The following is a 15,875-nucleotide window of genomic DNA, read 5'->3' as shown; positions in this document are numbered from 1 at the left end:
TCGAAAAACCAAAAAAAAAAAAAAACAAAAAAAAAAAAAACCACACACACACACACATGAAATCATTTTAGGCTCCTGAAATTGTTATTTGTTTTGTTTGTTTTTGTGGCTTTTTGGAGACAGGGTCACCCTATGAAGCTTAAACTAGCCTCGAACTCCTGATTCTCCTGCCTCAGCCTTCTGAGTTAGTATGTGCTCTTGAATGATTGACCCCTTGTCTTTTGTGACGCCTTTTGGCTTGATACATATATGCGTGTGTGTGTGTGTGTGTGTGTGTGTGTGTGCGCGCGTGTGCATGTGCGTGTGCGTGTGCGTGTGCGTGTGTGTGTGTGTGTGTGTGTGTGTGTGTGTTTGATTGATTTTTAGTTTTATAGGGTCTTATGGTTTTTTGAGACAAGGTCTGTCTTGCTGTTGTGACCCAGGCTGGTGCTGAGTTTACAACAGTCCTCAGCCTCCCAAATGTCAGGGTTCAGGAGTACACCACTGTGTTCAGCTTGAATCCATTTTATCTGATACAAGTATAGCCATCTGTGTTCTCTCGGTTATCATTTCTCACCCTTCAGCCTATGTGGTCCATACATCTGAGGTGCAGCTCTTGTAGACAGCATGATGTGTATGTCTGCATGTGTATCTTAGTTCATTTTGTGCTACTGTAACAAGACTGGCTGATTTATACTCTTTATTTTTTTTCAGCATTCAGAATTGAATCTAGTTCAGGCATATGAGTCAAGGTCTCCACTGACGCTCTCCATCCTCAGCCCCTCCCCGCTTGCAGTGCTAGGGACCTTGTTCATGCCCTCTGCCCTCCTCAGCCCAAGATTAGATACTCCCTAGTGAACAAAGCTTTATTTCCTATAGTTCTGGAGGCTGGGAAATCCAAGGTCACATCCAGCAAGGGCCTTCTTGCTCATGGCCACAGGCTGAAGGACAAAAGGACAGATGATAGTGAAGTTGGGGAGGGGGAACTAACCCATCCTTTGACCAGCAGTGCACTCCTGTGCTGATGTAGTCATCCCCTTCCTGAGCATCCCGTGAAAAAGGACCGGTATTCCTGAGAGCCGTGGCTGGCTCTAGGTCTGAGCAGGGCATTGGTAAGATGAGCCTGGAGCTTAAGCTAGGAAAATGGGAAACAGAAATATGTTAAAGTGTGTGCCTTAATGATACTTAATCATCATTGTTCACCTGTGTTTCTAATTATTTAGCCAGTTGGCATAGTTAACCCTTGACCTGCCTTTGATTTCTGGTTTTTTTTTTCTCTCCCTTTGGTTATTTTTACCATTATTTCTGTGACAAGGTCTTACTGTGTAGCCCAGGCTGGCCTTGAGTTCAAGATCCTTAGCCTACTGGATGTGTCGGTCGGTCGGCACACCTAGCTCTGCCCTCTTTTTCCAAGGCTCCTAAGGTAGCCATGTAATGCATGGGGGAATCTTTTTCTGGTAGAAGAATTAATTCCCACTAATATACATACAAAGTGCTAGAATTGGAAAAAGCATTTTCTAGTTTCTAATAGATTTAGACACTTTCAGACACTGATCATGGATACTTGCCAAAGCCATTACATAAATGATACATACATTTAAAACAATGATATATCACCCTTCTTCTTTTCTTTTTGCTTTTTTGAGACAGGGTTTCTCTGTGTAACAGCTCTGGCTGTCCTGGAACGTGCTCTCTAGACCAGGCTGGCCTCGAACTCAACAGAGACCCACCTGGCTCTGTCTCCCGAGTGCTGGGATTAAAGGCATGCGCTACCACTGCCCAACTACATCCCCTTTTTTTAATCAACTGCAAAACAAGTTCATGAAAAATGTTGATTAACATTTCATGCATGCCTTTTAGGAATAGATACATAAATGTGCACATACATACATACATACATATATATATATATATATATATATAAAATACACACAAACCTGTTTATTTGTGTGAATACATTTCTGAAATGATATCCATCAAATCGTTAACAGTAGTTGTCATGGTTTAGTAGATTTATGCTTAATTTGTTGCTTTGTGATTAGTTTGCTTATCGGTATGTTTTGACTTTTCTGAAGTATATTAAAAAGTTTTAAAGAAAATAAATTCTATAAAGGTAAATGGAATTTTTATCTTTATTTTATTTATTCTACAATAAACAAACAATTTTGAGTGCAATTTTAAAAAGTTAATTTGGAATAATAATAGGAATGTGTAAAGTCTGGATTTAAGTTTAAAATTCTATTATTTTTCCAAAAGTCTGTCTCAAAAATCGAGCATAAGAGGGAGTAGGTTAGAAAAAGTTTATATTTAGAAGCTAAGGGAAGCCTGATTGATGTGTTTAGACCAACAGGGTAAATTTGCAGTTAAAAAAAAGTCTAGTGTCTGGATAGTGTTATTCTCAGAAATGTTGGGCTGTTTGTGTAGTCCACAAAGATGAGGAGACATGGTTCGGGGAGGGGTTTTAGCCCCTTCCTTTGAGTGAAGCAGTGGAAACCAGGCCCACATGATCAGAGACCACCTGAGGTAGAGCTGCCAGCCTGGGGGAGGGACAGAGGGGCAGTGCGGCCATTTGAGCAGGTTCTGGGTGACAAGAGCAGGATGCCTGAGGAAGCAGCCTCCTGAGTCAACACAGGGGAAACTTCCTAATCGTGTTATCTCAGCGGAATGGCCTCTGCACAGAGCTGCAGATGGGAGCATCCGATGAGGTCATGCATCAGCTCCTCTATTGGGAGCAAGGTGGGGTGACATTGGTGCTACAGTCTTTCTACAGGTGAGGTTGTGAGTCGACATTCAGAAAAATAGATCTGCGGGGCATGATGCTGTGCTTGGGAAGCAGAGGCGGGCAGATCTCTGTGAGTTCGAGGCCAGCCTGGTCTACAGAGTGAGTTCCAGGACAGGCAGGACTGTTATACAGAGAACCCCGGTCTTGAAAATCAAAAACAAAAACGAAAACAAAAACAAAACAAAAAACAAACTCCACACACATGCATGTGCTCATACAAGTAAATAATACAGATACATCCATGTATGAACACCACACATACATACTCATGAAAAAAGAAAAATGAATTGTATGTATATGTATGTATCATGTTTTCTTTATTTATCTTTGTTAGCATTCAGGCATTTACACTGGCCTGCTCTCAGGGACCTAGCATGACACGTCATCAGCAGCAGCCAAGATGTGATGCTGTAGCTGCTCTAGCAACCAAGCAGAGCACTCTTCCTATGTGCATTCACTATATCCCCTTATAAAAGGCAAGCCCTTCTCTCCCCCATCTTTCCCTTTCCTTCTGCTAAGCCTCCCACGTGAGCTCTGTTGCCTGGTGTGACTTTGTGGTGCTCCTTGGCTCCAACCCGCCAAGGTTGCCTTCCACCATTAAAGTATTATAATCTGATGGGTATCTAGTTATATATAACTTGGCTAGTTTTGCAATGAATGTGTGTGCAGGTATCCCTAAAATGTGCTGACTTAGATTCTTGTGGGTCGGTTACCCGGTAGTGGATATATCCAGATCATACGGTAGTTCTGTTTTTAGTTTATGTGTGTATTTATGTGTCTGTATATGCTCTCATGTATGGGAAGGGAGGCCAGAAGAGGGCAGTAGGTGTTCTCTGTTATGCTTTGCCTATTCTTTTGAGTTAGGATCTCTCCCTGAACCTGGGGCTCTCATTGTCTTGGCTAGACTGGAGGCCAGCAAGCCCCATCTCCAGGGTTACAGGTGGACCTAGGATGCCTGGCCTGGTGTTGGGGAGCTGAGGTCCAAACTCCAGTCCTTCTGAGTTGGCAGCAAGTGCTCTTAACCACTCCAGCCCTTCTGTTTAGTTGTTTGAAGACTCAGGCTGAGGCTCCATAGTGGCCTCACTGCTTTATATTCCCGCCAGCAATACATAAGCCTCTACCCCTCCTTGATGATAGCACTTCCCACCCGGAAGGAATCCGATCAAATCTCACTCCAGTCTTAATTTACATTTTTCTGATGGCGAAGGGGGTTGAGCATTTTTTTCCTACTTATTGGCCATGTGTACCCCCTGTTTTGAGAACTATCTGTTCATTTGCCCATGTACTATTTAGATTGTTTGGGCGTATGTGTTTATATATTCTTGACATTGACCCCCTCTCGGCAGACTGTCTCTTTACTCTGAGACTGTTTCTTTTGCGGTGTCGAAGCTTTTTAATTCCTTGCAGCTCCTTTTGTTAAATCTTGCTCTTATTTCCTTGGCTGTTGGGTCCTTTCAGAAAACGGTTGCTGTGACTATGTCTTGAGCTGTTCTCCCTGCGCTTCCTCCAGCAATTTCAAATTCTTCAGCCCCATCCTAAGATCTTTGAACTATTTCTAATTTGCTGCTTCTTCTTCTTCTTCTTCTTCTTCTTCTTCTTCTTCTTCTTCTTCTTTTTTTTTTCCCGAGACAGGGTTTCTCTGTGTAGTTTTGGTGCCTGTCCTGGATCTCGCTTTGTAGCCCAGGCTGGCCTTGAACTCACAGAGATCTGCCTGGCTCTCCCTCCCGAGTGTTGGGATTAAAGGCGTGTGCCACCACTGCCCGGCCTCTAATTTACTTCTTAAAAAGATTTTGTTTTTGTCTTATGTGTATCAGTGCCTGTGTGTGTATAAGTACACCTCATGTGTCCAGAGGCAAGGAGAAGACATTGGATGCCCTGGAACTGGAGTTACAGATATTGGTGACCTGCCATTTGTGTGTTGGGAACCAAACTCAGGTGCTCTGGAAGATCAGCAAGTTCTGTTAACCTGTGAGCTCTCTCTCCAGCCCCCTGAATTGACTTTTATATAGGACAAGACATGATTTACACAATGACTTTTTTTTAATTATTTTTTATTTTTTTAAGATTTATTTATTATGTATACAGGGTTCTGTCTGCATGTATGCCTGCAGGCCAGAAGAGGGCACCAGATCTCATTATAGATGGTTGTGAGCCACCATGTGGTTGCTGGGAATTGAACTCAAGACCTCTGGAAGAACAGCCAGTGTTCTTAACCTCTGAGCCATCTCTCCAGCCCCCACAATGACTTTTTTTTTATTTAGACAGGACCTCAGGTAGCCCAGGCTGGCCTCAAACTCTTTATGTAGCTAAGGCTGGCCTTGAACTCCTGATCATCCTGCCTCAGCCTCCCAAGAACTGGATTGCAGGTGTGTGTTAGTGTTTCCCCTCAAATAACAAATTCTTTCCATGATTTTCTAGAGAAAGAAGATCTGGAAAACACTAAGGTCAACTCTCCACTGGCTTCTGCCTCTGACCCAGAGCCCCAGTCCTCACCCTACAGGTAGGGGCAAGCAACTGCTTTGGATAAATGCTTCTGGAAGTTCTGTCCTCTGAGAATAAAGGAACTGGCGAGGAAAGTAGGCAGTGACCTAAGGGGTAAGGCAGATTGCAGTTTTTATGTGATTTTTCAGGTTAAACCATTATGATAACCTTTGTCGTTCATTTTTCTATATTATCTTTTTATTTTTATTTTGTGTGTATGTGTGAGTGCCTTCATGTATGTATGCGTACCATGTGCATGTTTAGTGCCTATAGGAACCAGAAGAGGGACTCACATCCCTGGAGCTAGAGTTGTAGGTAGTTGTGAGTTGCCTGACCTGGGTGCTGGCAACCAAACTGAGTTCCTATAAAAGAGCAACAAATGTCTTAACTGCTGAACCATCTCTCCAGCCCGTAGGCTGTCGTTCTTAAATTTCATCTACCCACTTTCACTAGTACATACAGAGCAGAAAGGAAGGATTATACTGAGTCTTAGCGTGAGAGGAAGCCATCAATCACTAGTGGGACACAGAAGTCTGTCCTCAGTGTCATACTCGAGTTACTCCGTTCCTGTACTGTACTGTCTGGTAGAACCTGTGGTCTGCATGCCCCACGCAAACCGTGGCTGGGAATAAAAAGGGGTGTTAAGGTATTTTTAAACATCTCATACTTGTTGAGCTGTACTCAGTTCTTTCTTCTTTTGCATATGAAATAATTTATAATGTAGTTGGTGATATAATAAATAACCATGCTTTATTTGAATGTTTTTCAATAATAGACAAAATGATGTTTTATTGAATAGTTTTGTTTGCTCAATACTGTGGTTTAAAATGTATTCCCTTCAATCCTTATAACCTCAATGAAATAGGTACCCTCCCCTGCTGTTAAAACGAGGAAAGTGAAAGAGTAGAGTCTATACTCGGTGCAGATTCCCATAGCTGTAGCTTATTGTCACAACTGATAGTAGAGGGTTTAAGTTCTGTGCTTAGAAAGGCTATGTTATATACAGAAATCTTCTTCAAGGGTTTCTCCCCCTTTTTCTTTTATGTATATGAGTGTTTTGCCTGCATGTATATCTGGGCACCATAAGCATGCTTGATGCTCAAAGAGGCAAGAAGAGGGTATTGGAGCCCCTGGAACTGGAGTTTCAGACAGGTGTGAGCCGCCATGTGAGTTCTGGAAATCAAACCTGGGTCCTGTGTAAGAGCAGCCAGTGCTCTTAGCCTCTGAGCCATCTCTCCAGCCCCTCAAGGTTTTGATGACACTTAATAATTCATGCTCTTGACATTCCTAAGGTGAGGGACTTTTCATCTTCCTGTCACCGTCTCTTTGTCTTTAAAGGATGACTCTACAGCACAGAACGGTTTTATCCTCCTAAAAGTAAGTTTCTTGAGTAAGACACAGAACATTCTTAGACAAAATGATTTTTTTGTTGTTGTTTTTTTTGTTTTTTCGAGACAGGGTTTCTCTGTGTAGCTTTGCACCTTTCCTGGAACTCTTTCTGTAGCTCAGGCTGGCCTCGAACTCACAAAGATCCGCCTGGCTCTGCCTCCCGAGTGCTGGGATTAAAGGTGTGTGCTACCACCGCCTGGCAGACAAAATGATTTAATTACCATATTTACATACAGTAAATAGAAAGTTTTGTTTATAAACTTAGTGAGTGAAGAAGCTCCAGTGCACATGGTCCCAGAAGCCTAGCGCCTGATTTGTGTCTGTTGGAAATTGAAACAACACAGCTTTCTAGCTTTTCCAGTGAGGCTGGCTGTGTGGCCAGGTTCTCCCATCCTTCAGGCTAGTCTCGCTGCTCTGGGGCAGCATAAGCCAGAAGACTTAATTGACTTACAAGTTTATGGTTTTTTTTTTTTTTGACATGGCCTATCACTGGCATCAACTGATTGGCAACTTCTCTTTCCAAAAATACCTTTTGCTAATTCTCTAGAGCATAAAATGCTAATGTGAATATTAAATTCATGTGGCCATTACAACTCCTTAAAAATATTTTTAATTGGTACTAGAAAGACAGCTTAGTGGTTAAGAGCACTTGCTTGCTTTATAATCAAGAGGACCAGAGTTCAGATCCCAGCACTCACATAACAGTCTGGGCATTTCTGCAAATACCTGTAACACTAGCTCCAGAGGAAGCCACGATAGGACCTGCTGGGGCTTGCTGGCTTTCAGTCTAGCTGAAATGTGAGTCCCAGCTTCCGGGAGAGACTCTGCTTCAAAGGAATAGGCAGAGAGTGATGGAGGAGATCATCTGACACTCCCTGGCCTCTGTACACACACAAGTATGTGCACATGCACAACACATGCATCTGCACTTACATAGACCACACACACACAAACGAACACATACATACGTACAACAGAAGCTTAAAGTATTTTATAGGCAAAGCCGTTTATTCCAAGTCACATACACAGAGGCAAAGAAGAGGCTTGTTGGTTTTAGATGCCACATATAGTAACATTGGGTTAGTAGTTCTGATGAACTCTGATAGTCTCAGCTTTCCCAATATTACAGCTGATAGTGTGATCCCAATGACTGTTGTTTTCAAACAAGAACTAATATGCCTTTTAATACTTCAACAAAGAATCTGGAGATGGCTACTATTTATTCATTCAGTAGACATTTGTTGAACACCTGTTATACACCTGGGATACTTCTAGGTACCAAAAATACTGAAGGTGGACATAGTATTCCAGGGTACTGTGGTAATGGATCTCACACCCTGGTGAGGATGGCAGGCAGAGAACAAGTGTGTGACATGTCTCATCAGTGGCCCTCACCTGTGAAACTTGTATTATTATTAATACAGACAGAGGCTGCGGCAGCTGCAAGGCTCCCAGGCAGGAGTGTGCTTGAGGGGCTGAGGTGTAGTAAAGATCCAAGCAGTCACTGCTGGCAAGCGGCCTGGGCAAAGTGGAAATCCGGGCTGTAAGGTCAGAGTTCAGAGAGCCTGAGAGTTCCATATTCAGGGTTGGTTCGAGGTACCAGGCACACAGTCAGACTAGTTCCCAGCATACAGCTTGCCTTCTGGAGAAGGGACGACAGGAAACAAAAATGGACGGAAGTTTTTGGGTTTCTAAGAGTTAAAGTCATTCACCATTTCCCATGTACACTGGATGGCTTAAGCAAACCTGATTCTGACACATCACCTTTCTCAGTTGCTCTGAGGTGGTCTGGCATGACTTGGGTCTTCTAACAGACGATTATGTTTATTTGAAGAAGAGATCATCTATAAATTAAAAATGAATTTTCTTATTTATGCTGCCAAGGAAAACAGTGATAACGATAGCCTAAAAGCAGGGGCGTTCAGATATTTGCACTTTGAATAATTAGGGAAGACCTCAAAGAATTTTTTATTGACTGTATTGGAGCTGAGTGTGGTGGCTGCCGTCCTAGCATTCAGGAGGTTGAGGCAGTAGGATCACTACAAGTTTGAGGTCAGTGTGGGCTGCAGAGTAGAACATTGTCCTAAAAGACCTCCAAATTTTTAAAAATCATATTAGAAATTAAGGCTGAGGTTGGGTGGTGGTGACGCACGCCTTTAATCCCAGCACTCGGGAGGCAGAGCCAAGTGGATCTCTGTGTGTTCGAGGCCAGCCTGGTCTACAGAGTGAGATCCAAGACAGGCACCAAAACTACACAGAGAAACCCTGTCTCGAAAAAAAAAAAAAAAAAAAAAAAAAGAAAGAAATTAAGGCTGGAAATGATAATGTAGTTATCTTACTCATTTGAAAACAATAGTTAACTCACTACATATTACTTTAATGAAAATCAATCACCTTGTAAAGCAAAGATAGCACAGTAAGACAGTATAAATCCCTTTAATGTCTGGTTTAATAAAAGACAATTGAATTTCCACCTCGGCTTCTTGATTCACTCTGCTGTATTGTCATGTGTCACGGAGTCTCTGGGAAGTCCCACTGCCTACTTCAGAAAATGCAGAAAAGAAAATGGTATTTTAGTTTTAATGTGTCAGACTCCCCTAAAGGGTCCTAAGCACTACAGGGGTCCCTAGACTGTGCTTTTATAACTCCTACTTTAAACATAAAATTCACATCACCTTTTATTGGGAATAGATTTTCAGAAGGTCTGGGGGATTGTGCTACTGTCCTGGCTCTTTCCTCGTTTTCTAGTCTCTCTGAAGCCAGGGGAAATGGAGGGCGGCATAACTCATCCCCTGTTCCATGAACTTTTCCTAGGGAGACAAGAGCAAACCCAGCTGCTCACCCCAGGGAGGGTACCAAGAACACAGTTACTTCTACCCAAGTGTAGCTTGGTGAGCCACCGTGTTTCATTGGAACATGGACCATAGGCAACTTAGGGATGGATGCATCCCTGGAGAAAACGTCTCTCCCCTCCCAGCAGTTGTTAATTATCTGCATATCCTTGTGATTAATCAGTGGACACTTTCTGTTCAGTGGCCAGTCTCTGGCTTAGGCAACCTGTTATCCGTGTGACTTGTATAGAACCAACTGGGGGTCCAAACTGTCTATTGAAATTCTGGTTGGAACAAATGGTGAGAGAGGAATAAAACTAGACTCATAGAACAGCCGGCCTGCAGAGGTGGCCCAGTGGTTAAGAGTGTTTGCTGCACAGTCATGGAGACTGGAGTTTGGTGCCCAGCACCGGCGTAACAAACCAGGCATCCTGCAGATGCTTTAATTTCTGCTCTCAGGGATCTGATGCCCTCTTCTGGTCTCCATATGAGCACAGGTGCCCCCGTGCACACATTTCTCTCTCTCTCTCTTGTAGACGAAATTCTAAATGGTCTTATTAAATAAGAAACACAAAGCCAAATACAGAGTTAAAAGCCCAAGAGATCAGAGCAGTAGCGAATAGCCTTTAGCTTACCACTCGCTGCTGTCCTTCCCCTGAGAGAGAGACCTTCTCCTGTGTGACCTGTCTTTTTATTGCCTTTCTGTTCTACCTTCTCATTGGCTCTAAACCCAACCACATGATTTTCTCGTCACTGCCTGTCTATACAGACCTCCAGGTCTCTATGGTTTGAACTGGGATTAAAGGTTCGGGTCACCACTTGGCTGTGTCCTTGAACACACAGAAACTCTGCCTGCCATGTGATTGAATTAAGGGTGTGTTCCACCACTGTTGGACTTCTGCTAAATGGTTCACTTTTAGCTCTGATCCCCAGGCAGCTTTATTTATTAACATACAAATAAAATCACATTTCAGCACAAATAAAGTATCACCATATTCTCTCTCTCTCTCTCTCTCTCTCTCTCTCTCTCTCTCTCTCTCTCTCTCTCTCACACACACACACACACACACACACACACACACACACACACACACGTTTTAAAAGGAGAGCGCAGAATGATGAGTACCAGGAGTTGGCACACAGTGCAGCAGGAGATGTTGGCACAATAAGGTCTCTATTAGCATGGTAACTAGACTTAATAATAATACATTTACACCCAAAACTACAAGCAGTAAATTAAGAATGTATTTATAATACAGCAACTAAGTATGTGAAGTGATGAATATGTTAATTAGCCTCATTTGATCATTTTACGTGTGTGTGTGTATATATATATATATATATATATACACACACACACACATCTCATAGATAGCATCATACTTTATGCCAATTAGTATATAAATAAAACATAGCAACAAAGAAATCAGAGCCTGAGTCCGTCTGATGACTGAACTGTGTTCCTGTGACCGAAAAGCCTGGGGACTGGCTGTGTCTGTTCCTGTGCCCTTACCGTGAGCCAGTCAGCTCTGGGCAGTGGTCAGCTGAAGTGACATGGACCTAAATGCAGAAATCAGGAGGGGTGGGGTGTCTTTTGAATGTTGTTTTATTTCGCCTCCTCACGACCCCTTGAACTGACATGTTTTCTTCTTCTGAGAGGCCACAGATGGTATCTCCCGTGAGTAAGGATAACACGGAAGATCTACAGAAAGCAGCTGGTGCTTCAGAGGTTCAGGCTCCGGGGGAGCAGGAGTTGCTCCCAGCAGACCAGGCTCAGGTACACAGTGAGGTAGGGGAGTATTCAGGCTCTCTCTTAGGGAAAGGGGAGCTTCTGGTACCCAACTTAGGCACATAGTGGATGGGTTGGAAATAGCAGTGCGGAGATGGTGGATCCCAGAATTCTCTGTCACTCCCAGCAGGTATGTCTACCCTTTGGACATTGTGACATGTCATCATCTCTAAAGTTCACACGTGAGAACTGCATTATTGAGTTACAGAATTTTTTTTTTTTTGAAACCTCAATTTTTTTTTCAAGACAGGGTTTCTCTGAGTAGTTTTGGTTCCTGTCCTGGATCTCACTCTGTAGATCAGGCTGGCCTTGAACTCACAGAGATCCATCTGGCTCTGCCTCCTGAGTGCTGGGACTAAAGGCGTGTGCCACCACCGCCTGGCTGAAACCTCAATGTTTTAAGCAACTTTTGGCTTCATGCATTCCAGGGGACATGGGTTGGACACTCCTGTGAGGCATCTCAATTCTAATTATTTGGAGAATTCATTATCTGTAGCTAGAGTTTTCCTGCCTGGCCCACAGTCAGGACAAATCTCTGTTACCCGCCAGTCCCACAGCCGCTCAGACCCAACAAAGTAAACACAGAGACTTTTATTGCTTACAAACTGTATGGCCGTGGCAGGCTTCTTGCTAACTGTTCTTATATCTTAAATTAATCCATTTCTATAAATCTATACCTTGCCACGTGGCTTGTGGCTTACCGGCATCTTCACATGCTGCTTGTCATGGTGGCTGCTGGCAGTGTCTCCCTCCGCCTTCCTGTTCTCTCAATTCTCCTCTCTGTTAGTCCCGCCTATACTTCCTGTCTGGCTACTGGCCAATCAGTGTTTTATTTATTGACCAATCAGCAACACATTTGACATACAGACCATCCCACAGCAATTATCTGTCTCTCTCACACAGCCTGTCATTGCGTTGGCAGGCAGAAAAGGAAGTGTCAGAACGGATGTCTCATGTTCTCTAAAACCTTGATGCCAGCAGCCCAAAGTCCTAATTAAGTTGCCAGTTAAATCCACCGTGTCAAAGAAAGGGTTTCCTGTAAACTCACTAGCCAAGGTCTGCTTCCATTTACTCAGCTGTGTGGCTGGAATGGAAGGGCTTGGTCTCTGAAACAGATCTTGTGAGAACGCAGCCTGGGAGGATTGCAGACTTGACTTGCACAAGTACAATTCCAGCCTCTTAACTGGCTTGCTGACTCACTGATGTGCGCTCCCCTGTGGGCATTAGGAATGGGTTTCTCGTTGAGTTGCCTACCAGCTGGGGAAGGAGCAGGAAGTGAAGGCCTAACAACACGAAACAGGCAACACAGGGTAGTGATGTGGAGGGAACTCCCTCTCGAGTGATGGCAGACTTCTGTGTGGGTTAATGAGGGCTGTTTGTATCAAATGCCATTTGTATCCTTTTATGCAAGTCGGATATCTGTTCAAATAGAAGTCCTGTGGCTGGTTTAAAATGAAATTGTAATCATTAAAAGATCATTGCAGGGCTAGAGAGATGGTTCCCTGGTTCAGCATTTAAGAGCTCTTGCTGCTTTTCCAGAGGACCTGAGTTTGGTTCCCAGCACTCATATCAGGTGGCTCCCAACTGTCTGTGACTCTAGCTCCAAGGTACCCAATGTCCTCTCTGTCCTCTGCAGATACCCATTATACAGGACAGCACACACACACACACACACAGTCTTAAAGAACACTGCTAGTGAAATACAGGAGAGACAACTTAGAGCCTGAGGTGTGAACAAGGGAAAGGTAGGGAAAGGATACAGAGGAATGGAAAGAACGTGTAAGGAAGAGAGGAAAATTAGAAACCACGCACAAGCTGCGATGCTTTTGGTGAATTTGGTGGCTCACAGGGATACAAAAGTGACCCTTGAGTGGGGCAGCCTTTGCTATGGAAGCGATTTTTGTAGCTGGGAACGTGTGGCAGGCAGAGGGGAGTAGAGCTAACTCCAGATGGGAGTGTTTGAGAGGAGCCACTGGAAGGTGCAGTGAAGGCTGAGGCCAGACGAGGCGTGACCCAGAAACCCTTTGATGTAGGCCCGTAGCAAGCTGTGAGGATATTTGTGGGTTAAGAGGTTCTGGAGGCGGGACAAAAACTTTTCTAAAGTTGCAAGAGAGAGGGAAGAAAAGAATCTTCAGGGGGACATTTTGGTGATGTTAAGAAGTCAAGTTTAGGGGTAACTTGTACTTGGTAGAAAAAAAGAATGTTGATTAGCACATTAACGTTTGGGTTGTGGTCTCAGGGAAGAGGGGGTATCCTGCATTTGGAAAGAGGCTGATCGGAATCCACCACCGTAAGTCCTTTAACCAGAATTCTGTTGTGCAGATGGCCAAGTACCAAGCTCCACAACGATCTGGAGACATGGTCATGATCCAGTCTGAGCACACTGGAGCTGTAGATGTCCTTTCAGCGGATTTGGAATCTGCAGATCTTCTGGGGGACCACAGGAAAGGTGAGACCTTTGGAATCATAGAAGATAGTTTTTCATTTCTAATAGATGCTTGAAGGACAGAAGACAGATGGAAGGACAGACAAAGTTGTGAAAGGAAGTGATGGAAGCTGCTAGAAAGAACGTCGTCTATTAACCTTCCTAGCAAAAAACCAGGTCCAGGAGTGTTTCCCCCGCTTCTCAGTAGTAAGCTGTCTCTCCTTTCAGTCTCTCCACCTCTGATGGCCCCTCCGTGCATCTGGACCTTTGCCAAAGTAAAGGAATTCAAAAGCAAGCTGGGCAAAGAGAAGAACAGCCGTCTGGTGGTGAAGCGGGGAGAAGTAGTCACCATCCGGGTCCCTACCCATCCCGAGGGAAAGCGTGTCTGCTGGGAGTTCGCAACTGATGACTATGACATTGGCTTTGGAGTTTATTTTGACTGGACCCCGGTCACCAGCACTGATATAACTGTGCAGGTCAGTGATTCGAGCGAGGATGAGGATGAAGAAGAGGAAGAGGAGGAAGAGCTCGAAGGTAAATTTAATTTTAATTCAGTTTGCTCAACCTGATTGCTAGTGGCTGCTCTGTGGATCGTAGCATTTCTCCTCCCCATCAGAACCGTCGTTGCAGGCTGATGGGGTTGCTGGTGATGCTTTGCTGGAAAGGCCCTCCCAGCAGCTCCCCTTCCTACTCATCCTTCCTCTCTCCCTTTTAACCAGGACCTGGTTATTTCCCTATTCTCTTTGTGTGTATGGGCATCAGGGTTTTCCAGATCACGTTGGAACTTGACATTATGTTTTTTCCTCTCTTTGTTTTGGGATATTTATTCTTGACTTCAAGCTACACTCGGTGTTTACAATAAGCTAAAAGTACCCCTCCCATCTTTCCTCCATACTGCCATTGCTGGCAGAATACAAATTCTTTGCTTCATGTTAAGAGTAGTGGTCTCTGTTCCATTCTTTTTAAAAAGTCTTGTCTTTGTTTTTCAAAACATGTTTTCTCTGTGTAGCGCTGGCTATTCTGGAACTCACTCTGTAGACCAGGCTGGCCTTGAACTCAGATATTCACCGAGTGCTGGGATTAAAGGTGTGTATCACCAGCACCTGTAGCTAGAGTTTTCCTGCCTGGCCCACAGTCAGGACAAATCTCTCTCACCTGCCAGTCCCACAGCTGCTCAGACCCAACCAAGTAAACACAGAGACTTATATTGCTTACAAACTGTATGGCCGTGGCAGGCTTCTTGCTAACTGTTCTTATATCTTAAATTAATCCATTTCTATAAATCTATACCTTGCCACGTGGCTCGTGGCTTACCGGCATCTTCACATGCTGCTTGTCATGGTGGCGGCTGGCAGTGTCTCTCTGATTCAGCCTTCCACTTCCCAGAATTCTTCTCCTCCTTGTCTCGCCTATACTTCCTCCTGCCTGACTACTGGCCAGTCAGTGTTTTATTTACTAACCAATCAGAGCAATTTGACATACAGACCATCCCACAGCAAGCACCCGGCTTTAAAAATTTTTTGTTATTATTATATTTTATGTGCATATTTTGCCTGCTTGTATGTCGGTGCCTGGTGCTCTGTGGAGGCCAGAAGAGAGAGTCAGATCCCCTGGAACTGGAGTTACAGATGGTTGTGAACCCCAGTGTGGTGCTGGGGATAGAACCTGGGTCTTCTGGAAGAGCAGCCAGTGTTCTTATCCACTGAGCCATTGCTCCAGCCCCTCTCTGCTCCATTCTTGTTATTTGTCGTGTCTCCTCATGATGGGACATATAGGGAGGAATCTGGAAGTAAGTTATATAAGCGTTTGTAGTAGCCCGTGGCTTTCATGTATGACTACAAATCATTCTCTTCACTTGCCTTTTCATATCTACCAGGAAATCTGCGTGTATTTAGGAAAGAGGAAGACCTTTTTATCTTACTGCATTTTTCAGATGCCAAGTGGAAGTCACTCTGTACAATGTGTTTATCTATATTTCCTATTTCTGTTAGCTAATCCTTTCATGTACTGTAAGGATTTCCAGGCTTTGCTCTCTAAATATCTTTTCCCCACTGGAAACCAGATATGTCTAAGGTTATCAGGCTGGATAATGGGTTCTCAGAGAAGCCTCACTGTTTACTGAGACTCCCGGACTCTGGGCTACTGAATGCCAGTTTGATTCTGCTGCCTGTGGGAGGACAGCAGAGTCCCCGTTTGAGA

The 15,875-nt window shown here is 44.0% G+C and overlaps 1 protein-coding gene across 2 annotated transcripts in view; it reads left to right on the top strand.

Annotated features, from left to right (window-relative positions):
• The window catches only part of Tmed8 (transmembrane p24 trafficking protein family member 8), a 31,809-nt gene that overhangs the window by 15,295 nt on the left and 639 nt on the right, over positions 1-15,875 (top strand). For both annotated transcript variants that reach the window (XM_059252908.1, XM_059252907.1), the window contains exons 2-5: positions 5,180-5,261; positions 11,122-11,251; positions 13,574-13,700; positions 13,905-14,210. In XM_059252908.1, the coding sequence (XP_059108891.1) occupies positions 11,129-11,251; positions 13,574-13,700; positions 13,905-14,210 (556 nt within the window). In that variant the 5' untranslated portion in view covers positions 5,180-5,261; positions 11,122-11,128. The remainder of the gene's footprint in view (positions 1-5,179; positions 5,262-11,121; positions 11,252-13,573; positions 13,701-13,904; positions 14,211-15,875) is intronic.

Source organism: Peromyscus eremicus, unplaced genomic scaffold, assembly GCF_949786415.1.
Source record: "Peromyscus eremicus unplaced genomic scaffold, PerEre_H2_v1 PerEre#2#unplaced_483, whole genome shotgun sequence".
Classification (NCBI taxonomy): domain Eukaryota; kingdom Metazoa; phylum Chordata; class Mammalia; order Rodentia; family Cricetidae; genus Peromyscus; species Peromyscus eremicus.
The sequence above is the reverse complement of the archived record's forward strand: the minus strand, read 5'-3'. Positions and strand labels throughout refer to the sequence as shown.